General features: G+C 47.3%; 1 protein-coding gene across 1 annotated transcript in view; it reads left to right on the top strand.

Moving 5' to 3' along the window:
* Window positions 1-251: 251 nt before the first annotated feature.
* LOC124024623 (lethal(2) giant larvae protein homolog 1-like) overlaps window positions 252-26,314 on the top strand; it is a gene marked incomplete at its 3' end in the record, with an annotated part of 94,551 nt that continues 68,488 nt past the window's right edge. Inside the window, exons 1-2 of the mRNA XM_046338519.1 lie at window positions 252-511; window positions 9,871-9,968. Coding sequence (XP_046194475.1) covers window positions 431-511; window positions 9,871-9,968 — 179 coding nt within the window. The remainder of the gene's footprint in view (window positions 512-9,870; window positions 9,969-26,314) is intronic.

The raw sequence follows: 26,314 nt of genomic DNA, 5'->3' as shown, positions 1-26,314 counted from the left end.
TTTAGGTCTATATATCACTGTGTCAAGGCATATTAACTAATTATAGAGCAAACAACACAATTATCACATCCCATAGGGTGGAATATAGCTTTTGTCTGGCTTGGCCAGTGATGTTATCCACGCACCGCTACTGTGTACTGCAGTAAAGTGAAGAAAAAAAAATCGATATTCCCAAAGTTGAGCATGTCATTGCAGGTGGACTCTTATTTAGAAAAAGATGCAGGCGTAATTTCCTGCTGCTAGGAGAACGGTACTGTGAGTCGGATAGACAGGCAGAGAGAGAGCTGCAGCCCCACGGAACAGAATAGAAAGCACCGCTGCACGCTGCATGGTAGGAAGGATCCTCGCCACATTGTTCCTCCCCATTTATTAAACCGCTCAGGAATCTACTGCTCCGGGAAACGACCCTCTCCGCTGCCCGGGACGCACGATGATGAAGTTTCGGTTCCGTCGGCAGGGCAACGACCCACAGAGAGAGAAAATTAAACAGGAATTGTTCGCCTTCAACAAGGTAACGTAACACAGACCTCCCTCCCAAAATCAGACCCAACCCGCCGACTGCAGGAAAATGGGGTTTTGGGGGGAGGAACAGCGGATCTCGGTGGCGAGTATGCAGAACCTCTCCTCTCTTCTGCCCTCCTCTCATCGTTCCTCCTCTCGTCTGTCCTCCTCTCTTCTGTCCCTCGTCTCGTCTGTCCATCCTCGTCTCTCCCACCCTCCTCTCTCCTGTCCTCCTCTCTCCCCTCTCTCCCGTCCTCCTCTCTCCCGTCCTCCTCTCTCCCAGCCTCCTCTCTCCCAGCCTCCTCTCTCCCGTCCTCCTCTCTCCTGTCCTCCTCTCTCCCAGCCTCCTCTCTCCCAGCCTCCTCTCTCCCGTCCTCCTCTCTCCCAGCCTCCTCTCTCCCAGCCTCCTCTCTCCCGTCCTCCTCTCTCCCGTCCTCCTCTCTCCCAGCCTCCTCTCTCCCGTCCTCCTCTCTCCCACCCCTCCTCTCTCCCAGCCTCCTCTCTCCCAGCCTCCTCTCTCCCGTCCTCCTCTCTCCCGTCCTCCTCTCTCCCGTCCTCCTCTCTCCCAGCCTCCTCTCTCCCAGCCTCCTCTCTCCCGTCCTCCTCTCTCCCGTCCTCCTCTCTCCCAGCCTCCTCTCTCCCAGCCTCCTCTCTCCCGTCCTCCTCTCTCCCACCCCTCGTCTCTCCCAGCCTCCTCTCTCCCGTCCTCCTCTCTCCCAGCCTCCTCTCTCCCGTCCTCCTCTCTCCCAGCCTCCTCTCTCCCAGCCCTCGTCTCCAAACCAACCAACCCGCAGAATGTGTGTGTAGATGTATCAGAGGAATGATGTCGCGGAGGTCTCCGCGTTGGAATGCAACTCGTTTTCACGACCAGTCAGTGAGCTACATAATAGTTTTCAACCCCCCCTCCTCCGCTGTGTCGGCCTGTTCAGAGTAACAACAACTCCTTCTACCCGTTACTGCCTTGATGCTATATGCTCTGTTCAAACCCAACACTTGTCGAAAATGTTTTAGTGATTATCTAAAGAGAGAGGACCATTATTCAACCCGATCTGACTGTTTTACAACCGTTTAACTTTTCTTCTATGTTTGAAAGTCTCGGGAATGTCATGTTTGCGTATTTTGCCTGTGAAAACAATAGTAGGGCCCTTTTTTCTGTTTCCATTTCTTCACCAAGACCACAGTTATCCGACATTCCCCAACATTCAGGCCATCCTGGTTAGTTGTCAGAGTTGACGGGGGTACAGACTTCAGGCTCTGCAGGTGTTGAACCAGAACAGACTGCGGGTGTCGTGATGGGTTCATTGTTTCTGAGTGTTGTAACGTAAGTCAACAGCAGGTCATACAGGCCTGTAGGCGAACTCCTATCGTTTAATAGATTGATTACATTGAAGATTCACAGATCAACAGGAGATGATGTGTGTGTGTGTGTGTGTTCTTGTGGAACCAAACGCTGTGGGCTCTAATGACACACACACACACACACACACACACACACACACACACACACACACACACACACACACACACACACACACACACACACACACACACACACACACACACACACACACACACTGGGTCTGTAAAGGGGTGGCTCCTTTACAGACCCAGACCTGCTGTGGCCGCTGGTTAGGGGGGGGGGGTGGTTCCTTTACAGACCCAGTCCTGCTGTGGCCGCTGGTTAGGGGGGGTGGTTCCTTTACAGACCCAGACCTGCTGTGGCCGCTGGTTAGGGGGGTGGTTCCTTTACAGACCCAGACCTGCTGTGGCCGCTGGTTAGGGGGGGTGGTTCCTTTACAGACCCAGACCTGCTATGGCCGCTGGTTAGGGGGGGTGGTTCCTTTACAGACCCAGACCTGCTGTGGCCGCTGGTTAGGGGGGGGTGGTTCCTTTACAGACCCAGACCTGCTGTGGCCGCTGGTTAGGGGGGGGTGGTTCCTTTACAGACCCAGACCTGCTGTGGCCGCTGGTTAGGGGGGGGGTGGTTCCTTTACAGACCCAGACCTGCTGTGGCCGCTGGTTAGGGGGGGGTGTTTACCGACCCCTCACCAAAACACCCCTTACCCAGAACACACAGTTCAAACTCTATATTGGACAGTCTGACAGTCTGTTTCTCTCTCTGTCCTGTAGTCAATGCTGTCAGTCTGTCAGTCTGTTTCTCTGTGTCCTGTAGTCAATGCTGTCAGTCTGTTTCTCTGTGTCCTGTAGTCAATGCTGTCAGTCTGTTTCTCTCTCTGTCCTGTAGTCAATGCTGTCAGTCTGTTTCTCTCTGTCCTGTAGTCAATGCTGTCAGTCTGTCAGTCTGTTTCTCTGTGTCCTGTAGTCAATGCTGTCAGTCTGTTTCTCTGTGTCCTGTAGTCAATGCTGTCAGTCTGTTTCTCTCTCTGTCCTGTAGTCAATGCTGTCAGTCTGTTTCTCTCTGTCCTGTAGTCAATGCTGTCAGTCTGTTTCTCTCTGTCCTGTAGTCAATGCTGTCAGTCTGTTTCTCTGTGTCCTGTAGTCAATGCTGTCAGTCTGTTTCTCTCTCTGTCCTGTAGTCAATGCTGTCAGTCTGTTTCTCTCTGTCCTGTAGTCAATGCTGTCAGTCTGTTTCTCTCTCTGTCCTGTAGTCAATGCTGTCAGTCTGTTTCTCTCTCTGTCCTGTAGTCAATGCTGTCAGTCTGTTTCTCTCTCTGTCCTGTAGTCAATGCTGTCAGTCTGTTTCTCTCTCTCTGTCCTGTAGTCAATGCTGTCAGTCTGTTTCTCTCTCTGTCCTGTAGTCAATGCTGTCAGTCTGTTTCTCTCTCTGTCCTGTAGTCAATGCTGTCAGTCTGTTTCTCTCTCTGTCCTGTAGTCAATGCTGTCAGTCTGTTTCTCTCTCTGTCCTGTAGTCAATGCTGTCAGTCTGTTTCTCTCTCTGTCCTGTAGTCAATGCTGTCAGTCTGTTTCTCTCTCTGTCCTGTAGTCAATGCTGTCAGTCTGTTTCTCTCTCTGTCCTGTAGTCAATGCTGTCAGTCTTTTTCTCTCTCTGTCCTGTAGTCAATGCTGTCAGTCTGTTCTGTTCTCTCTCTGTCCTGTAGTCATGCTGTCAGTCTGTTTCTCTCTCTCTGTCCTGTAGTCTGCTGTCAGTCTGTTTCTCTCTCTGTCCTGTAGTCAATGCTGTCAGTCTGTTTCTCTCTCTGTCCTGTAGTCAATGCTGTCAGTCTGTTTCTCTCTCTGTCCTGTAGTCAATGCTGTCAGTCTGTTTCTCTCTCTCTGTCCTGTAGTCAATGCTGTCAGTCTGTTTCTCTCTCTGTCCTGTAGTCAATGCTGTCAGTCTGTCAGTCTGTTTCTCTCTCTGTCCTGTAGTCAATGCTGTCAGTCTGTTTCTCTCTCTGTCCTGTAGTCAATGCTGTCAGTCTGTTTCTCTCTCTCTGTCCTGTAGTCAATGCTGTCAGTCTGTTTCTCTCTCTGTCCTGTAGTCAATGCTGTCAGTCTGTTTCTCTCTCTCTGTCCTGTAGTCAATGCTGTCAGTCTGTTTCTCTCTCTGTCCTGTAGTCAATGCTGTCAGTCTGTTTCTCTCTCTGTCCTGTAGTCAATGCTGTCAGTCTGTTTCTCTCTCTGTCCTGTAGTCAATGCTGTCAGTCTGTCAGTCTGTTTCTCTCTCTGTCCTGTAGTCAATGCTGTCAGTCTGTTTCTCTCTCTGTCCTGTAGTCAATGCTGTCAGTCTGTTTCTGTCTCTGTCCTGTAGTCAATGCTGTCAGTCTGTTTCTGTCTGTCCTGTAGTCAATGCTGTCAGTCTGTTTCTCTCTCTCTGTCCTGTAGTCAATGCTGTCAGTCTGTTTCTGTCTGTCCTGTAGTCAATGCTGTCAGTCTGTTTCTCTCTCTGTCCTGTAGTCAATGCTGTCAGTCTGTTTCTCTCTCTGTCCTGTAGTCAATGCTGTCAGTCTGTTTCTCTCTGTCCTGTAGTCAATGCTGTCAGTATGTTTCTCTCTCTGTCCTGTAGTCAATGCTGTCAGTCTGTTTCTCTCTCTGTCCTGTAGTCAATGCTGTCAGTCTGTTTCTCTCTGTCCTGTAGTCAATGCTGTCAGTCTGTTTCTCTCTGTCCTGTAGTCAATGCTGTCAGTCTGTTTCTCTGTGTCCTGTAGTCAATGCTGTCAGTCTGTTTCTCTCTCTGTCCTGTAGTCAATGCTGTCAGTCTGTTTCTCTCTCTGTCCTGTAGTCAATGCTGTCAGTCTGTTTCTCTCTCTGTCCTGTAGTCAATGCTGTCAGTCTGTTTCTCTCTCTGTCCTGTAGTCAATGCTGTCAGTCTGTTTCTCTCTCTGTCCTGTAGTCAATGCTGTCAGTCTGTTTCTCTCTCTCTGTCCTGTAGTCAATGCTGTCAGTCTGTTTCTCTCTCTGTCCTGTAGTCAATGCTGTCAGTCTGTTTCTCTCTCTGTCCTGTAGTCAATGCTGTCAGTCTGTTTCTCTCTCTGTCCTGTAGTCAATGCTGTCAGTCTGTTTCTCTCTCTGTCCTGTAGTCAATGCTGTCAGTCTGTTTCTCTCTCTGTCCTGTAGTCAATGCTGTCAGTCTGTTTCTCTCTCTGTCCTGTAGTCAATGCTGTCAGTCTGTTTCTCTCTCTGTCCTGTAGTCAATGCTGTCAGTCTGTTTCTCTCTCTGTCCTGTAGTCAATGCTGTCAGTCTGTTTCTCTCTCTCTGTCCTGTAGTCAATGCTGTCAGTCTGTTTCTCTCTCTGTCCTGTAGTCAATGCTGTCAGTCTGTTTCTCTCTCTCTGTCCTGTAGTCAATGCTGTCAGTCTGTTTCTCTCTCTGTCCTGTAGTCAATGCTGTCAGTCTGTTTCTCTCTCTCTGTCCTGTAGTCAATGCTGTCAGTCTGTTTCTCTCTCTGTCCTGTAGTCAATGCTGTCAGTCTGTCTCTCTCTCTGTCCTGTAGTCAATGCTGTCAGTCTGTTTCTCTCTCTGTCCTGTAGTCAATGCTGTCAGTCTGTCAGTCTGTTTCTCCCTCTCTGTCCTGTAGTCAATGCTGTCAGTCTGTTTCTCTCTCTGTCCTGTAGTCAATGCTGTCAGTCTGTTTCTCTCTCTCTGTCCTGTAGTCAATGCTGTCAGTCTGTTTCTCTCTCTCTGTCCTGTAGTCAATGCTGTCAGTCTGTTTCTCTCTCTGTCCTGTAGTCAATGCTGTCAGTCTGTCAGTCTGTTTCTCTCTGTCCTGTAGTCAATGCTGTCAGTCTGTTTCTCTCTCTGTCCTGTAGTCAATGCTGTCAGTCTGTTTCTCTCTCTGTCCTGTAGTCAATGCTGTCAGTCTGTTTCTCTCTCTGTCCTGTAGTCAATGCTGTCAGTCTGTCAGTCTGTTTCTCTGTGTCCTGTAGTCAATGCTGTCAGTCTGTTTCTCTCTCTCTGTCCTGTAGTCAATGCTGTCAGTCTGTTTCTCTCTGTCCTGTAGTCAATGCTGTCAGTCTGTTTCTCTCTCTGTCCTGTAGTCAATGCTGTCAGTCTGTCAGTCTGTTTCTCTCTGTCCTGTAGTCAATGCTGTCAGTCTGTTTCTCTCTCTGTCCTGTAGTCAATGCTGTCAGTCTGTCAGTCTGTTTCTCTCTCTGTCCTGTAGTCAATGCTGTCAGTCTGTTTCTCTCTGTCCTGTAGTCAATGCTGTCAGTCTGTTTCTCTCTCTCTGTCCTGTAGTCAATGCTGTCAGTCTGTTTCTCTCTCTGTCCTGTAGTCAATGCTGTCAGTCTGTTTCTCTCTCTGTCCTGTAGTCAATGCTGTCAGTCTGTTTCTCTCTCTGTCCTGTAGTCAATGCTGTCAGTCTGTTTCTCTCTCTGTCCTGTAGTCAATGCTGTCAGTCTGTTTCTCTCTCTGTCCTGTAGTCAATGCTGTCAGTCTGTTTCTCTCTCTGTCCTGTAGTCAATGCTGTCAGTCTGTTTCTCTCTCTGTCCTGTAGTCAATGCTGTCAGTCTGTTTCTCTCTCTGTCCTGTAGTCAATGCTGTCAGTCTGTTTCTCTCTCTCTGTCCTGTAATCAATGCTGTCAGTCTGTTTCTCTCTCTCTGTCCTGTAGTCAATGCTGTCAGTCTGTTTCTCTCTCTGTCCTGTAGTCAATGCTGTCAGTCTGTTTCTCTCTCTCTGTCCTGTAGTCAATGCTGTCAGTCTGTTTCTCTCTCTGTCCTGTAGTCAATGCTGTCAGTCTGTTTCTCTCTCTCTGTCCTGTAGTCAATGCTGTCAGTCTGTTTCTCTCTCTGTCCTGTAGTCAATGCTGTCAGTCTGTTTCTCTCTGTCCTGTAGTCAATGCTGTCAGTCTGTTTCTCTCTCTGTCCTGTAGTCAATGCTGTCAGTCTGTTTCTCTCTCTGTCCTGTAGTCAATGCTGTCAGTCTGTTTCTCTCTCTGTCCTGTAGTCAATGCTGTCAGTCTGTTTCTCTCTCTGTCCTGTAGTCAATGCTGTCAGTCTGTTTCTCTCTCTGTCCTGTAGTCAATGCTGTCAGTCTGTTTCTCTCTCTGTCCTGTAGTCAATGCTAACACACTACTAGTCACTGTACCCTCTATACCCCTAACACACCCACCATGACAACTAGTCACTGTACCCTCTACACCCCCACCCACCATGACAACTAGTCACTGTACCCTCTACACCCCTAACACACCATGACAACTAGTCACTGTACCCTCTACACCCCTAACACACCCACCATGACAACTACATTTACATTTACATTTAAGTCATTTAGCAGACGCTCTTATCCAGAGCGACTTACAAATTGGTGCATTCACCTTATGACATCCAGTGGAACAGTCACTTTACAATAGTGCATCTAAAACTTAGGGGGGGTGGGGTGAGAGGGAATACTTATCCTATCCTAGGTATTCCTTAAAGAGGTGGGGTTTCAGGTGTCTCCGGAAGGTGGTGATTGACTCCGCTGTCCTGGCGTCGTGAGGGAGTTTGTTCCACCATTGGGGGGCCAGGGCAGCGAACAGTTTTGACTGGGCTGAGCGGGAGCTGTACTTCCTCAGTGGTAGGGAGGCGAGCAGGCCAGAGGTGGATGAACGCAGTGCCCTTGTTTGGGTGTAGGGCCTGATCAGAGCCTAGTCACTGTACCCTCTACACCCCCACCCACCATGACAACTAGTCACTGTACTCTCTACACCACTAACACACCATGACAACTAGTCACTGTACTCTCTACACCACTAACACACCATGACAACTAGTCACTGTACTCTCTACACCACTAACACACCATGACAACTAGTCACTGTACCCTCTACACCCCCACCCACCATGACAACTAGTCACTGTACTCTCTACACCACTAACACACCCACCATGACAACTAGTCACTGTACCCTCTACACCCCTAACACACCATGACAACTAGTCACTGTACCCTCTACACCCCTAACACACCATGACAACTAGTCACTGTACCCTCTACACCCCCACCCACCATGACAACTAGTCACTGTACCCTCTACACCCCCACCCACCATGACAACTAGTCACTGTACCCTCTACACCCCTAACACACCATGACAACTAGTCACTGTACCCTCTACACCCCCACCCACCATGACAACTAGTCACTGTACCCTCTACACCCCCACCCACCATGACAACTAGTCACTGTACTCTCTACACCCCTAACACACCCACCATGACAACTAGTCACTGTACTCTCTACACCCCTAACACACCCACCATGACAACTAGTCACTGTACTCTCTATACCCCTAACACACCCACCATGACAACTAGTCACTGTACCCTCTACACCCCTAACACACCATGACAACTAGTCACTGTACTCTCTACACCCCTAACACACCATGACAACTAGTCACTGTACTCTCTACACCCCTAACACACCCACCATGACAACTAGTCACTGTACTCTCTACACCCCTAACACACCATGACAACTAGTCACTGTACCCTCTATACCCCTAACACACCATGACAACTAGTCACTGTACCCTCTACACCCCTAACACACCATGACAACTAGTCACTGTACCCTCTATAAACCCACCCACCATGACAACTAGTCACTGTACCCTCTACACCCCTAACACACACACCATGACAACTAGTCACTGTACTCTCTACACCCCTAACACACCCACCATGACAACTAGTCACTGTACTCTCTACACCCCTAACACACCCACCATGACAACTAGTCACTGTACTCTCTACACCCCCACCCACCATGACAACTAGTCACTGTACTCTCTACACCCCCACCCACCATGACAACTAGTCACTGTATCCTCTACACCCCTAACACACCCACCATGACAACTAGTCACTGTACTCTCTACACCCCCACCCACCATGACAACTAGTCACTGTACTCTCTACACCCCTAACACACCATGACAACTAGTCACTGTACCCTCTACACCCCTAACACACCATGACAACTAGTCACTGTACCCTCTACACCCCTAACACACCATGACAACTAGTCACTGTACCCTCTACACCCCTAACACACCATGACAACTAGTCACTGTACCCTCTACACCCCCAACACACACACCATGACAACTAGTCACTGTACTCTCTACACCCCTAACACACCCACCATGACAACTAGTCACTGTACTCTCTACACCCCTAACACACCCACCATGACAACTAGTCACTGTACTCTCTACACCCCCACCCACCATGACAACTAGTCACTGTACCCTCTACACCCCTAACACACCCACCATGACAACTAGTCACTGTACTCTCTACACCCCCACCCACCATGACAACTAGTCACTGTACCCTCTACACCCCTAACACACCCACCATGACAACTAGTCACTGTACTCTCTATACCCCGACTCACCATGACAACGAGTCACTTTACCTCTAGTCCTAATTGACAGATGCAGCACGGGTCGGTTTGGGAGTCAGCAGGGCCTTGTTGTTGTGGACCTGCCCCAGAATTACTCACTGAAAGCAAAAGGCCCTGTCCTCCTCTGGTACCTCTGTCCTCCTCTGGTACCTCTGTCCTCCTCTGGTACCTCTGTCCTCCTCTGGTACCTCTGTCCTCCTCTGGTACCTCTGTCCTCCTCTGGTACTTCTGTCCTCCTCTGGTACTTCTGTCCTCCTCTGGTACCTCTGTCCTCCTCTGGTACCTCTGTCCTCCTCTGGTACCTCTGTCCTCCTCTGGTACTTCTGTCCTCCTCTGGTACTTCTGTCCTCCTCTGGTACCTCTGTCCTCCTCTGGTACCTCTGTCCTCCTCTGGTACCTCTGTCCTCCTCTGGTACCTCTGTCCTCCTCTGGTACCTTTGTCCTCCTCTCCGTTCCTGTCTTCATCTGAGTAACCCCTCTCTGTCCTCCGTTCCTGTCTTCCTCTGAGTAACCCCTCTCTGTCCTCTGTTCCTGTCTTCCTCTGAGTAACCCCTCTCTGTTTCTCCCTCCATCAGACTGTGGAACATGGGTTCCCCCACCAGCCCTGTGCTTTGGCCTTTGACCCCCAGCTGCAGCTCATGGCCATCGGGACCAAGTCTGGAGCCATCAAGCTGTATCCTTTACCAGCCCTGTACACATGCTCCTTTCTCTGTCTCTGTCTGTCTGTCTGTCTGTCTGTCTGTCTGTCTGTCTGTCTGTCTGTCTGTCTGTCTGTCTGTCTGTCTGTCTGTCTGTCTGTCTGTCTGTCTGTCTGTCTGTCTGTCTGTCTGTCTGTCTGTCTGTCTGTCTGTCTTTCTGTCTCTCTCTCTCTTTCTTTCTGTCTCTCTCTCTCTTTCTTTCTGTCTCTCTCTCTCTTTCTTTCTGTCTCTCTCTCTTTCTGTCTGAGAAGTGTGAGGTAGCTCTGTCTCTCTTTCTGTCTGTCTGTCTCTCTTTCTGTCTGTCTGTCTCTCTTTCTGTCTGTCTGTCTCTCTTTCTGTCCGTCTCTCTGTCTCTGTCTGAGAAGTGTGAGGTAGCTCTGTCTCTGTCTGAGGAGAAGGAAAGTCTTTCCATCAGCACATCTAGAGATATTGTAGTGTGAGGTGTCTCTGTCTCTGTCTGAGGAGAAGGAAAGTCTTTCCATCAGCACATCTAGAGATATTGTAGTGTGAGGTGTCTCTGTCTCTGTCTGAGGAGAAGGAAAGTCTTTCCATCAGCACATATAGAGATATTGTAGTGTGAGGTGTCTCTGTCTCTGTCTGAGGAGAAGGAAAGTCTTTCCATCAGCACATATAGAGATATTGTAGTGTGAGGTGTCTCTGTCTCTGTCTGAGGAGAAGGAAAGTCTTTCCATCAGCACATATAGAGATATTGTAGTGTGAGGTGTCTCTGTCTGAGGAGAGGAAAGTCTTTCCATCAGCACATATAGAGATATTGTAGTGTGAGTCTCTGTCTCTGTCTGAGGAGAAGGAAAGTCTTTCCATCAGCACATATAGAGATATTGTAGTGTGAGTCTCTGTAGCTCTGTCTCTGTCTGAGGAGAAGGAAAGTCTTTCCATCAGCACATATAGAGATATTGTAGTGTGAGGTGTCTCTGTCTGAGGAGAAGGAAAGTCTTTCCATCAGCACATATAGAGATATTGTAGTGTGAGGTGTCTCTGTCTGAGGAGAAGGAAAGTCTTTCCATCAGCACATATAGAGATATTGTAGTGTGAGGTGTCTCTGTCTGAGGAGAAGGAAAGTCTTTCCATCAGCACATATAGAGATATTGTAGTGTGAGGTGTCTCTGTCTCTGTCTGAGGAGAAGGAAAGTCTTTCCATCAGCACATATAGAGATATTGTAATGTGAGGTGTCTCTGTCTCTGTCTGAGGAGAAGGAAAGTCTTTCCATCAGCACATATAGAGATATTGTAGTGTGAGGTGTCTCTGTCTGAGGAGAAGGAAAGTCTTTCCATCAGCACATATAGAGATATTGTAGTGTGAGGTGTCTCTGTCTCTGTCTGAGGAGAAGGAAAGTCTTTCCATCAGCACATATAGAGATATTGTAGTGTGAGGTGTCTCTGTCTGAGGAGAAGGAAAGTCTTTCCATCAGCACATATAGAGATATTGTAGTGTGAGGTGTCTCTGTCTGAGGAGAAGGAAAGTCTTTCCATCAGCACATATAGAGATATTGTAGTGTGAGGTGTCTCTGTCTGAGGAGAAGGAAAGTCTTTCCATCAGCACATATAGAGATATTGTAGTGTGAGGTGTCTCTGTCTCTGTCTGAGGAGAAGGAAAGTCTTTCCATCAGCACATATAGAGATATTGTAGTGTGAGGTGTCTCTGTCTCTGTCTAAGGAGAAGGAAAGTCTTTCCATCAGCACATATAGAGATATTGTAGTGTGAGGTGTCTCTGTCTCTGTCTGAGGAGAAGGAAAGTCTTTCCATCAGCACATATAGAGATATTGTAGTGTGAGGTGTCTCTGTCTGAGGAGAAGGAAAGTCTTTCCATCAGCACATATAGAGATATTGTAGTGTGAGGTGTCTCTGTCTGAGGAGAAGGAAAGTCTTTCCATCAGCACATATAGAGATATTGTAGTGTGAGGTGTCTCTGTCTGAGGAGAAGGAAAGTCTTTCCATCAGCACATATAGAGATATTGTAGTGTGAGGTGTCTCTGTCTCTGTCTGAGGAGAAGGAAAGTCTTTCCATCAGCACATATAGAGATATTGTAGTGTGAGGTGTCTCTGTCTCTGTCTAAGGAGAAGGAAAGTCTTTCCATCAGCACATATAGAGATATTGTAGTGTGAGGTGTCTCTGTCTCTGTCTGAGGAGAAGGAAAGTCTTTCCATCAGCACATATAGAGATATTGTAGTGTGAGGTGTCTCTGTCTGAGGAGAAGGAAAGTCTTTCCATCAGCACATATAGAGATATTGTAGTGTGAGGTGTCTCTGTCTGAGGAGAAGGAAAGTCTTTCCATCAGCACATATAGAGATATTGTAGTGTGAGGTGTCTCTGTCTGAGGAGAAGGAAAGTCTTTCCATCAGCACATATAGAGATATTGTAGTGTGAGGTGTCTCTGTCTCTGTCTGAGGAGAAGGAAAGTCTTTCCATCAGCACATATAGAGATATTGTAGTGTGAGGTGTCTCTGTCTCTGTCTGAGGAGAAGGAATGTCTTTCCATCAGCACATATAGAGATATTGTAGTGTGAGGTGTCTCTGTCTCTGTCTGAGGAGAAGGAAAGTCTTTCCATCAGCACATATAGAGATATTGTAGAGGACACATCCTAGTTGGTCAGTCCTTCAGTCTGGTGCTCTCATGTCATCATCTTCCATTAATTCAGTTCTAGATCTATGTTTGTGTGTGTGTGTCATGTCTTTCAGCTTGCTGTGATAGACTGGTTGGTAGTACCAGGCACAGCTGAGAGGAGGGGAGGGAAGGGGGGAGGAGGGGTAAGGGGGGTAGGGGGAGGAGGGAGAGAGAGGGGAGGGGAGGAGGGAGAGAGAGAGACTGTTGCTCCTCTACTGAATGGAGAATCATATACAGTGGGACAAAAAGTATTTAGTCAGCCACCAATTGTAAAAGTTCTCCCACTTAAAAAGATGAGAGGCCTGTAATTTTCATCATCGGTACACTTCAACTATGACAGACAAAATGAGAAAACAAATCCAGAAAATCACATTGTAGGATTTTTGTATTTATTTATTTGCAAATTATGGTGGAAAATAAGTATTTGGTCAATAACAAAAGTTTATCTCAATACTTTGTTATATGCACTTTGTTGACAATGACAGAGGACATTACGGGGCATTGTGATGTCATTACGGGGCATTGTGATGTCATTACGGGGCATTGTGATGTCATTACGGGGCATTGTGTGTAGATTGATGAGAAAAATATACGATTTAATCTATTTTAGAATAAGGCTGTAATATACACTGATCAAAGAAATAAAGGGAACACTTAAACAACACAACGTAACTCCAAGTCAATCACACTTCTGTGAAATCAAACTGTCCACTTAGGAAGCAACACTGATTGACCATAGATTTCACATGCTGTTGTGCAAATGGAATAGACAACAGGTGGAAATGAAAGGTTCTGCAGGTGGGGCCCACAGACCACTTCTCGGTTCCTATGCTTCCTGGCTGATGCTTTGGTCACTTTTGAATGCTGGCGGTGCTTTCACTCTAGTGGTAGCATGACACGGAGTTTACAACCCACACAAGTGGCTCAGGCAGTGCAGCTCATCCAGGATGGCACATCAATGCGAGATGTGGCAAGAAGGTTTGCTGTGTCTGTCAGCGTAGTGTCCAGAGCATGGAGGCGCTACCAGGAGACAGGCCAGTACAGGTCCTTCTGTAGCTCAGTTGGTAGAGCATGGCGCTTGTAACGCCAGGGTAGTGGTTTCGATCCCCGGGACCACCCATACGTAGAATGTATGCACACATGACTGTAAGTCGCTTTGGATAAAAGCGTCTGCTAAATGGCATATATTATTATTATTATATTATTATATTATTATTACATCAGGAGACGTGGAGGAGGCCGTAGGAGGGCAACAACCCAGCAGTAGGACCGCTACTTCCGCCTTTGTGCAAGGAGGAGCAGGAGGAGCACTGCCAGAGCCTTGCAAAATGACCTCCAGCAGGCCACAAATGTGCATGTCTGCTCAAACGGTCAGAAACAGATTCCATGAGGGTGGAATGAGGGCCCGACGTCCACAGGTGGGGGTTGTGCTTACAGCCCAACACCGTGCAGGATGTTTGGCATTTGCCAGAGAACACCAAGATTGGCAAATTCGCCACTGGCGCCCTGTGCTCTTCACAGATGAAAACAGGTTCACACTGAGCACATGATCTATCTGTTAGAACCAGGACTGGGCTGGACCAGGATCTATCTGTTAGAACCAGGACTGGGCTGGACCAGGATCTATCTGTTAGAACCAGGACTGGGCTGCTATGTCTGTCTGTTTGTTATCAATACTCTGACATCAGGCAAATATTTACTCTACGGATGGCAGGGTCTTTCCCCTCCTCTAGTGGACCTTGTTCTGGGGCTGCGTCCCCATACTCTAATCCAGATTCCTCCTGGGGCTGCGTCCCCATACTCTAATCCAGATTCCTCCTGGGGCTGCGTCCCCATACTCTAATCCAGATTCCTCCTGGGGCTGCGTCTCCATACTCTAATCCAGATTCCTCCTGGGGCTGCGCCCCCATACTCTAATCCAGATTCCTCCTGGGGCTGTGTCGCCATACTCTAATCCAGATTCCTCCTGGGGCTGCGTCCCCATACTCTAATCCAGATTCCTTATCTAGAATCTGTCTTCCTGTTCTGTAGGTCTGGGTTCTGTGCTAGAATGTGTTCTGTTTTTCACTTTCAGAGTGCTAGAATGTGTTCTGTGTTCTCTTTTGGAGTGCTAGAATGTGTTCTGTGTTCTCTTTTGGAGTGCTTGAATGTGTTCTGTGTTCTCTTTTGGAGTGCTAGAATGTGTTCTGTGTTCTCTTTTGGAGTGCTAGAATGTGTTCTGTGTTCTCTTTTGGAGTGCTAGAATGTGTTCTGTGTTCTCTTTCGGAGTGCTAGAATGTGTTCTGTGTTCTCTTGTAGAACGTGGAGTTCTCTCTGTGTGTCTGATGAAACCCAGCTGTAGAGACAGATACGCCCATTCATCCTCTAATACTCCTCCCTCTGTCTCTTTCTCCGTCTCTGTTTCTACTTCTCTCCCTCTCTTTTTCTCTCTCTCCTCTCATTAGTATTCTAATGGGGCATCGTGGACTCAAAAAGAGGAGATTTAAATTAGCCTCCTTCTCCACCCTTCTCTCCACCTCTCTCCCTCTCCACCCTTCTCTCCACCTCTCTCCCTCTCCATCCTTCTCTCCACCTCCCTCTCTTTTCTCTCCCTCTCCACCCTTCTCTCCTTCTCCACCTCCCTCTCTTTTCTCTCCCTCTCCACCCTTCTCTCCCTCTCCCTCTCCACCCTTCTCTCCTTCTCCACCCTTCTCTCCTTCTCCACCTCCCTCTCTTTTCTCTCCCTCTCCACCCTTCTCACCCTCTCAACCTCCCTCTCTTTTCTCTCCCTCTCCACCTCCCTCTCTTTTCTCTCCCTCTCCACCCTTCTCTCCCTCTCCACCTCCCTCTCTTTTCTCTCCCTCTCCACCCTTCTCTCCACCTCTCTCCCTCTCCACCCTTCTCTCCACCTCTCTCCCTCTCCATCCTTCTCTCCACCTCCCTCTCTTTTCTCTCCCTCTCCACCCTTCTCTCCTTCTCCACCTCCCTCTCTTTTCTCTCCCTCTCCACCCTTCTCTCCCTCTCCCTCTCCACCCTTCTCTCCTTCTCCACCCTTCTCTCCTTCTCCACCTCCCTCTCTTTTCTCTCCCTCTCCACCCTTCTCACCCTCTCAACCTCCCCTCTTTTCTCTCCCTCTCCACCTCCCTCTCTTTTCTCTCCCTCTCCACCCTTCTCTCCCTCTCCACCTCCCTCTCTTTTCTCCCTCTCTCTCCACCTCTCCCTCTCCACCCTTCTCTCCACCTCTCTCCCTCTCCATCCTTCTCTCCACCTCCCTCTCTTTTCTCTCCCTCTCCACCCTTCTCTCCACCTCCCTCTCTTTTCTCTCCCTCTCCACCCTTCTCTCTCCCTCTCCACCCTTCTCTCTCCCTCTCCACCCTTCTCTCCACCTCTCTCCCTCTCCACCCTTCTCTCCTTCTCCACCTCCCTCTCTTTTCTCTCCCTCTCCACCCTTCTCTCCACCTCCCTCTCTTTTCTCTCCCTCTCCACCCTTCTCTCCTTCTCCACCTCCCTCTCTTTTCTCTCCCTCTCCACCCTTCTCTCCTTCTCCACCTCCCTCTCTTTTCTCTCCCTCTCCACCCTTCTCTCCCTCTCCACCTCCCTCTCTTTTCTCTCCCTCTCCACCCTTCTCTCCCTCTCCACCCTTCTCTCCTTCTCCACCTCCCTCTCTTTTCTCTCCCTCTCCACCCTTCTCTCCCTCTCCACCTCCCTCTCTTTTCTCTCCCTCTCCACCCTTCTCTCCCTCTCCACCCTTCTCTCCTTCTCCACCTCCCTCTCTTTTCTCTCCCTCTCCACCCTTCTCTCCCTCTCCACCTCCCTCTCTTTTCTCTCCCTCTCCACCCTTTTCTCTCTCTCCACCTCGCTCGCTCTCTCTCTCCACCTCGCTCGCTCTCTCTCTCTCTCTCTCCCTCTCCACCCTTTTCTCTCTCTCCACCTCGCTCGCTCTCTCTCCACCTCGCTCGCTCTCTCTCCACCTCGCTCGCTCTCTCTCCACCTCGCTCGCTCTCTCTCCACCTCGCTCGCTCTCTCTCCACCTCGCTCGCTCTCTCTCCACCTCGCTCTCTCTCTCTCCACCTCGCTCGCTCTCTCTCTCTCCACCTCGCTCGCTCTCTCTCTCTCCACCTCGCTCGCTCTCTCTCTCTCCACCTCGCTCGCTCTCTCTCTCTCCACCTCGCTCGCTCTCTCTCTCCACCTCGCTCGCTCTCTCTCTCCACCTCGCTCGCTCTCTCTCTCCACCTCTCTCTCTCCACCTCGCTCGCTCTCTCTCTCCACCTCGCTCGCTCTCTCTCTCTCTCCACCTCGCTCGCTCTCTCTCTCCACCTCGCTCGCTCTCTCTCTCTCCACCTCGCTCGCTCTCTCTCCACCTCGCTCGCTCGCTCTCTCTCTCCACCTCGCTCGCTCGCTCTCTCTCTCCACCTCGCTCGCTCGCTCTCTCTCTCCACCTCGCTCGCTCTCTCTCTCCACCTCGCTCGCTCTCTTTCTCCACCCAGCTCGCTTTCTCTCTCCACCTCGCTCGCTCTCTCTCTCCACCTCGCTCGCTCTCTCTCTCTTTTCTCTCCCTCTCCACCCTTTTCTCTCTCTCCACCTCGCTCGCTCTCTCTCCACCTCGCTCGCTCTCTCTCCACCTCGCTCGCTCTCTCTCTACCTCGCTCGCTCTCTCTCTACCTCGCTCGCTCTCTCTCCACCTCGCTCGCTCGCTCTCTCTCTCCACCTCGCTCGCTCGCTCTCTCTCTCTCCACCTCGCTCGCTCTCTCTCTCCACCTCGCTCGCTCTCTTTCTCCACCCAGCTCGCTTTCTCTCTCCACCTCGCTCGCTCTCTCTCTCCACCTCGCTCGCTCTCTCTCTCTTTTCTCTCCCTCTCCACCCTTTTCTCTCTCTCCACCTCGCTCGCTCTCTCTCCACCTCGCTCGCTCTCTCTCCACCTCGCTCGCTCTCTCTCCACCTCGCTCGCTCTCTCTCCACCTCGCTCGCTCTCTCTCCACCTCGCTCGCTCTCTCTCTCTCCACCTCGCTCGCTCTCTCTCTCTCCACCTCGCTCGCTCTCTCTCTCTCCACCGCTCGCTCTCTCTCTCTCCACCTCGCCGCTCTCTCTCTCTCCACCTCGCTTTCTCTCTCTCTCTCTCCACCTCGCTCGCTCTCTCTCTCTCCACCTCGCTCGCTCTCTCTCTCTCCACCTCGCTCGCTCTCTCTCTCTCCACCTCGCTCGCTCTCTCTCTCTCCACCTCGCTCGCTCTCTCTCTCTCCACCTCGCTCGCTCTCTCTCCACCTCGCTCGCTCTCTCTCCACCTCGCTCGCTCTCTCTCTCTCCACCTCGCTCGCTCTCTCTCTCTCTCCACCTCGCTCGCTCTCTCTCTCTCTCCACCTCGCTCTCTCTCTCTCTCTCTCTCCACCTCGCTCGCTCTCTCTCTCTCTCCACCTCGCTCGCTCTCTCTCTCTCTCTCTCTCTCTCTCTCTCTCTCTCTCTCTCTCTCTCTCTCTCTCTCTCTCTCTCTCTCTCTCTCTCTCTCTCTCTCTCTCTCTCTCTCTCTCTCTCTCTCTCTCTCTCTCCATCTCGCTCTCTCTCCACCTCGCTCTCTCGCTCCCTCTCCACCTCTCGCTCTGCTCTCCTTCAGCCAGTTTCTTCTTATAGACTCAAAGTTTAATTCCCTCCTCTTTCCTCATTCATCACCCCTACTTCACACACCCATCCTGTTGCTCTGAGCTCAGTAGGCTATTGTTGCAGGCTCTGTTAAGAGGTGTGTGGGTTGGTTCTCCAGAGAGGGGCTGCTTGGCCTGACTGAGACAGACATGAGCCAGAGGCTGGGTGGGTTGGCTGGGTCTGTGTGTGAGAGAGATGGGCTGCAGATCTGTGTGTGAGAGAGATGATGGACTGTGTACCTCTACTACCTGCGTCGAGGCTGTCGAGTCTGCCGATAAGAATGTGGTGATTGACAGAGTCGAAAGCCTTAGCCAGGTCGATGAAGACGGCTGCACAGTACTGTCTTTTATCGATGGCGGTTATGATATCGTTTAGGACCTTGAGCGTGGCTGAGGTGCACCCATGACCAGCTCGGAAACCAGATTGCACAGCGGAGAAGGTACGGTGAGATTCGAGATGGTCGGTGTTCTGTTTGTTCACTTGGGACTTTAGTGTGGACAAAGGGTCCAGGCCAGTTGTGATGGATGGGCGGGGCTCCGTGTGGACAAAGGGTCCAGGCCAGTTGTGATGGATGGGCGGGGCTCCGTGTGGACAAAGGGTCCAGGCCAGTTGACAAGAGAGGTAGTGTAGTTGATGTACTTCGTTTGCTAGCCGGGGGAATGGGCCTAGCTCGAGGCTAGCTGGTGCTTGCTTCTGGACAAGGGCGTTAGCCACGATAGCCACTCGGTAGCAGCTAGCTAGCTGCGATGATCCGGTGTAATGGTCCAGAGCTTTCGGCAGGAATCTGGTGATTTAGTGGAGAGAAAGAAAGCAGTCCGATAGGCTCAGGGCTGATCATCTGATATCATGTGCAGACTGGCAGATATTATCTGTCTATCCGGGCTAAAGCGGCTGGTGTCTGAGCTAAAGACTGCTAACAGTGGCTAACAATGACTAAATAGCTAGTAGCTGATTAGCTGGCTAGCCACTGAAGGCTAGCCACTGAAGGCTAGCCACTGAAGGCTGGCTACTGAAGGCTGGCCACTGAAGGCTGGCCACTGAAGGCTAGCCACTGAAGGCTGGCTACTGAAGGCTGGCTACTGAAGGCTGGCCACTGAAGCCACTGAAGGCCACTGAAGGCTGGCTACTGAAGGCTGGCTACTGAAGGCTGGCTACTGAAGCCTAGCCACTGAAGGCTGGCTACTGAAGCCTAGCTACTGAAGCTAGCCACTGAAGGCTAGCCACTGAAGCCTAGCCACTGAAGCTAGCCACTGAAGCCTAGCCACTGAAGGCTGGCCACTGAAGGCTGGCCACTGAAGGCTGGCCACTGAAGGCTGGCCACTGAAGGCTAGCCACTGAAGGCTGGCCACTGAAGGCTGGCCACTGAAGGCTAGCCACTGAAGGCTGGCCACGGAAGGCTGGCTACTGAAGGCTGGCCACTGAAGGCTGGCCACTGAAGGCTGGCCACTGAAGGCTGGCCACTGAAGGCTGGCCACTGAAGGCTGGCCACTGAAGGCTGGCTACTGAAGCCTAGCCACTGAAGGCTGGCTACTGAAGCCTAGCCACTGAAGGCTGGCCACTGAAGCCTAGCCACTGAAGCCTAGCCACTGAAGCCTAGCCACTGAAGGCTAGCCACTGAAGCCTAGCCACTGAAGGCTGGCCACTGAAGGCTGGCTACTGAAGGCTAGCTACGGAAGGCTAGCTACGGAAGGCTAGCTGCTGATGGAGATTCCAGTTATAAGGTCCATTTAATAGCAGATCTGTACCACGTTGTGGGAGGCGGGTTGCAGGAAGGTATTTAATTAGAAAATGGCCAAAAAGAGATTTGAAATGTATACAGAAAAAAGCTGGTCACTGATGTTGTAGCTAATAACTAGATTTAGATGTGCTGGGTTATGTAGTAGCTAGCTCTAGTTGTGTGTTGTAGCTAATAACTAGATTTAGATGTGCTGGGTTATGTAGTAGCTAGCTCTAGTTGTGTGTTGTAGCTAATAACTAGATTTAGATGTGCTGGGTTATGTAGTAGCTAGCTCTAGTTGTGTGTTGTAGCTAATAACTAGATTTAGATGTGCTGGGTTATGTAGTAGCTAGCTCTAGTTGTGTGTTGTAGCTAATAACTAGATTTAGATGTGCTGGGTTATGTAGTAGCTAGCTCTAGTTGTGTGTTGTAGCTAATAACTAGATTTAGATGTGCTGGGTTATGTAGTAGCTAGCTCTAGTTGTGTGTTGTAGCTAATAACTAGATTTAGATGTGCTGGGTTATGTAGTAGCTAGCTCTAGTTGTGTGTTGTAGCTAATAACTAGATTTAGATGTGCTGGGTTATGTAGTAGCTAGCTCTAGTTGTGTGTTGTAGCTAATAACTAGATTTAGATGTGCTGGGTTATGTAGTAGCTAGCTCTAGTTGTGTGTTGTAGCTAATAACTAGATTTAGATGTGCTGGGTTATGTAGTAGCTAGCTCTAGTTGTGTGTTGTAGCTAATAACTAGATTTAGATGTGCTGGGTTATGTAGTAGCTAGCTCTAGTTGTGTGTTGTAGCTAATAACTAGATTTAGATGTGCTGGGTTATGTAGTAGCTAGCTCTAGTTGTGTGTTGTAGCTAATAACTAGATTTAGATGTGCTGGGTTATGTAGTAGCTAGCTCTAGTTGTGTGTTGTAGCTAATAACTAGATTTAGATGTGCTGGGTTATGTAGTAGCTAGCTCTAGTTGTGTGTTGTAGCTAATAACTAGATTTAGATGTGCTGGGTTATGTAGTAGCTAGCTCTAGTTGTGTGTTGTAGCTAATAACTAGATTTAGATGTGCTGGGTTATGTAGTAGCTAGCTCTAGTTGTGTGTTGTAGCTAATAACTAGATTTAGATGTGCTGGGTTATGTAGTAGCTAGCTCTAGTTGTGTGTTGTAGCTAATAACTAGATTTAGATGTGCTGGGTTATGTAGTAGCTAGCTCTAGTTGTGTGTTGTAGCTAATAACTAGATTTAGATGTGCTGGGTTATGTAGTAGCTAGCTCTAGTTGTGTGTTGTAGCTAATAACTAGATTTAGATGTGCTGGGTTATGTAGTAGCTAGCTCTAGTTGTGTGTTGTAGCTAATAACTAGATTTAGATGTGCTGGGTTATGTAGTAGCTAGCTCTAGTTGTGTGTTGTAGCTAATAACTAGATTTAGATGTGCTGGGTTATGTAGTAGCTAGCTCTAGTTGTGTGTTGTAGCTAATAACTAGATTTAGATGTGCTAGTTATGTAGTAGATAGCTCTAGTTGGTGTTGTAGCTAATAACTAGATTTAGATGTGCTGGGTTATGTAGTAGCTAGCTCTAGTTGTGGTGTTGTAGTAGTTAATTAACTAGATTTAGATGACATGCTGGGTTATGTAGTAGTTAGCTCTAGTTGTGTGTTGTAGCTATGTTGTAACTAGGATTAGTTGTGTGTTGTAGCTACGCTGTAGTTAATTCAGGTAACTAGATTTCGATGTACTGGGTTATGTACTGTAACTAGATTTAGATGTACTGGGTTATGTACTGGGTTATGTAGTAGCTAGCTCTAGCTATGCTGGATTATGTAGTAGCTAGCTCTAAATGTGTCAGAGTTGAGGACAATGATTCTGTTGGTCGTTATTCAGACCGTGAAATCTCTTTATCCTCGCTAGCGCTTCCTTACGCATCACTGGACAAATAATTCACAGCCCCGCTCCCTGTGTGTCAGAGAGTTTCAGTAATTATGGGTAAGAACTGGAGACACACAATGATCATGTTAACTTTTATGTTTGTGTAGATCAGGTATATAGACATGGTGGTGGTGAATAGTAGTTAATTAAACAGGTAGATCAGGTATATAGACATGGTGGTGGTGGTGAATAGTAGTTAATTCAACAGGTAGATCAGGTATATAGACATGGTGGTGGTGGTGAATAGTAGTTAATTCAACAGGTAGATCAGGTATATAGACATGGTGGTGAATAGTAGTTAATTCAACAGGTAGATCAGGTATATAGACATGGTGGTGGTGAATAGTAGTTAATTCAACAGGTAGATCAGGTATATAGACATGGTGGTGGTGAATAGTAGTTAATTCAACAGGTAGATCAGGTATATAGACATGGTGGTGGTGGTGAATAGTAGTTAATTCAACAGGTAGATCAGGTATATAGACATGGTGGTGGTGAATAGTAGTTAATTCAACAGGTAGATCAGGTATATAGACATGGTGGTGGTGGTGAATAGTAGTTAATTCAACAGGTAGATCAGGTATATAGATGGTGGTGGTGGTGAATAGTAGTTAATTCAACAGGTAGATCAGGTATATAGACATGGTGGTGAATAGTAGTTAATTCAACAGGTAGATCAGGTATATAGACATGGTGGTGGTGGTGAATAGTAGTTAATTCAACAGGTAGATCAGGTATATAGACATGGTGGTGGTGAATAGTAGTTAATTCAACAGGTAGATCAGGTATATAGACATGGTGGTGGTGGTGAATAGTAGTTAATTCAACAGGTAGATCAGGTATATAGACATGGTGGTGGTGGTGAATAGTAGTTAATTCAACAGGTAGATCAGGTATATAGACATGGTGGTGAATAGTAGTTAATTCAACAGGTAGATCAGGTATATAGACATGGTGGTGGTGAATAGTAGTTAATTCAACAGGTAGATCAGGTATATAGACATGGTGGTGGTGGTGAATAGTAGTTAATTCAACAGGTAGATCAGGTATATAGACATGGTGGTGGTGAATAGTAGTTAATTCAACAGGTAGATCAGGTATATAGACATGGTGGTGAATAGTAGTTAATTCAACAGGTAGATCAGGTATATAGACATGGTGGTGGTGAATAGTAGTTAATTCAACAGGTAGATCAGGTATATAGACATGGTGGTGAATAGTAGTTAATTCAACAGGTAGATCAGGTATATAGACATGGTGGTGGTGGTGAATAGTAGTTAATTCAACAGGTAGATCAGGTATATAGACATGGTGGTGGTGGTGAATAGTAGTTAATTCAACAGGTAGATCAGGTATATAGACATGGTGGTGAATAGTAGTTAATTCAACAGGTAGATCAGGTATATAGACATGGTGGTGGTGAATAGTAGTTAATTCAACAGGTAGATCAGGTATATAGACATGGTGGTGAATAGTAGTTAATTCAACAGGTAGATCAGGTATATAGACATGGTGGTGGTGGTGAATAGTAGTTAATTCAACAGGTAGATCAGGTATATAGACATGGTGGTGAATAGTAGTTAATTCAACAGGTAGATCAGGTATATAGACATGGTGGTGGTGGTGAATAGTAGTTAATTCAACAGGTAGATCAGGTATATAGACATGGTGGTGAATAGTAGTTAATTCAACAGGTAGATCAGGTATATAGACATGGTGGTGGTGGTGAATAGTAGTTAATTCAACAGGTAGATCAGGTATATAGACATGGTGGTGAATAGTAGTTAATTCAACAGGTAGATCAGGTATATAGACATGGTGGTGAATAGTAGTTAATTCAACAGGTAGATCAGGTATATAGACATGGTGGTGAATAGTAGTTAATTCAACAGGTAGATCAGGTATATAGACATGGTGGTGGTGGTGAATAGTAGTTAATTCAACAGGTAGATCAGGTATATAGACATGGTGGTGAATAGTAGTTAATTCAACAGGTAGATCAGGTATATAGACATGGTGGTGGTGAATAGTAGTTAATTCAACAGGTAGATCAGGTATATAGACATGGTGGTGAATAGTAGTTAATTCAACAGGTAGATCAGGTATATAGACATGGTGGTGGTGGTGAATAGTAGTTAATTCAACAGGTAGATCAGGTATATAGACATGGTGGTGAATAGTAGTTAATTCAACAGGTAGATCAGGTATATAGACATGGTGGTGAATAGTAGTTAATTCAACAGGTAGATCAGGTATATAGACATGGTGGTGAATAGTAGTTAATTCAACAGGTAGATCAGGTATATAGACATGGTGGTGAATAGTAGTTAATTCAACAGGTAGATCAGGTATATAGACATGGTGGTGAATAGTAGTTAATTCAACAGGTAGATCAGGTATATAGACATGGTGGTGAATAGTAGTTAATTCAACAGGTAGATCAGGTATATAGACATGGTGGTGGTGGTGAATAGTAGTTAATTCAACAGGTAGATCAGGTATATAGACATGGTGGTGAATAGTAGTTAATTCAACAGGTAGATCAGGTATATAGACATGGTGGTGGTGGTGAATAGTAGTTAATTCAACAGGTAGATCAGGTATATAGACATGGTGGTGAATAGTAGTTAATTCAACAGGTAGATCAGGTATATAGACATGGTGGTGAATAGTAGTTAATTCAACAGGTAGATCAGGTATATAGACATGGTGGTGGTGGTGAATAGTAGTTAATTCAACAGGTAGATCAGGTATATAGACATGGTGGTGGTGAATAGTAGTTAATTCAACAGGTAGATCAGGTATATAGACATGGTGGTGAATAGTAGTTAATTCAACAGGTAGATCAGGTATATAGACATGGTGGTGAATAGTAGTTAATTCAACAGGTAGATCAGGTATATAGACATGGTGGTGGTGGTGAATAGTAGTTAATTCAACAGGTAGATCAGGTATATAGACATGGTGGTGAATAGTAGTTAATTCAACAGGTAGATCAGGTATATAGACATGGTGGTGAATAGTAGTTAATTCAACAGGTAGATCAGGTATATAGACATGGTGGTGTGAATAGTAGTTAATTCAACAGGTAGATCAGGTATATAGACATGGTGGTGAATAGTAGTTAATTCAACAGGTAGATCAGGTATATAGACATGGTGGTGGTGGTGAATAGTAGTTAATTCAACAGGTAGATCAGGTATATAGACATAGTAGTTAATTCAACAGGTAGATGGTGACATGGTGGTGAATAGTAGTTAATTCAACAGGTAGATCAGGTATATAGACATGGTGGTGAATAGTAGTTAATTCAACAGGTAGATCAGGTATATAGACATGGTGGTGAATAGTAGTTAATTCAACAGGTAGATCAGGTATATAGACATGGTGGTGGTGGTGAATAGTAGTTAATTCAACAGGTAGATCAGGTATATAGACATGTGGTGGTGGTGAATAGTAGTTAATTCAACAGGTAGATCAGGTATATAGACATGGTGGTGAATAGTAGTTAATTCAACAGGTAGATCAGGTATATAGACATGGTGGTGGTGGTGAATAGTAGTTAATTCAACAGGTAGATCAGGTATATAGACATGGTGGTGGTGGTGAATAGTAGTTAATTCAACAGGTAGATCAGGTATATAGACATGGTGGTGAATAGTAGTTAATTCAACAGGTAGATCAGGTATATAGACATGGTGGTGGTGGTGAATAGTAGTTAATTCAACAGGTAGATCAGGTATATAGACATGGTGGTGGTGAATAGTAGTTAATTCAACAGGTAGATCAGGTATATAGACATGGTGGTGGTGGTGAATAGTAGTTAATTCAACAGGTAGATCAGGTATATAGACATGGTGGTGGTGGTGAATAGTAGTTAATTCAACAGGTAGATCAGGTATATAGACATGGTGGTGAATAGTAGTTAATTCAACAGGTAGATCAGGTATATAGACATGGTGGTGGTGGTGAATAGTAGTTAATTCAACAGGTAGATCAGGTATATAGACATGGTGGTGAATAGTAGTTAATTCAACAGGTAGATCAGGTATATAGACATGGTGGTGAATAGTGGTGGTGAATAGTAGTTAATTCAACAGGTAGATCAGGTATATAGACATGGTGGTGGTGGTGAATAGTAGTTAATTCAACAGGTAGATCAGGTATATAGACATGGTGGTGAATAGTAGTTAATTCAACAGGTAGATCAGGTATATAGACATGGTGGTGGTGGTGAATAGTAGTTAATTCAACAGGTAGATCAGGTATATAGACATGGTGGTGGTGGTGAATAGTAGTTAATTCAACAGGTAGATCAGGTATATAGACATGGTGGTGGTGAATAGTAGTTAATTCAACAGGTAGATCAGGTATATAGACATGGTGGTGAATAGTAGTTAATTCAACAGGTAGATCAGGTATATAGACATGGTGGTGGTGGTG

This window comes from Oncorhynchus gorbuscha, unplaced genomic scaffold (genome assembly GCF_021184085.1).
Source record: "Oncorhynchus gorbuscha isolate QuinsamMale2020 ecotype Even-year unplaced genomic scaffold, OgorEven_v1.0 Un_scaffold_1967, whole genome shotgun sequence".
NCBI classification, from domain to species: Eukaryota; Metazoa; Chordata; class Actinopteri; order Salmoniformes; family Salmonidae; genus Oncorhynchus; species Oncorhynchus gorbuscha.
This window is presented reverse-complemented; position numbering and strand designations above follow the sequence as displayed.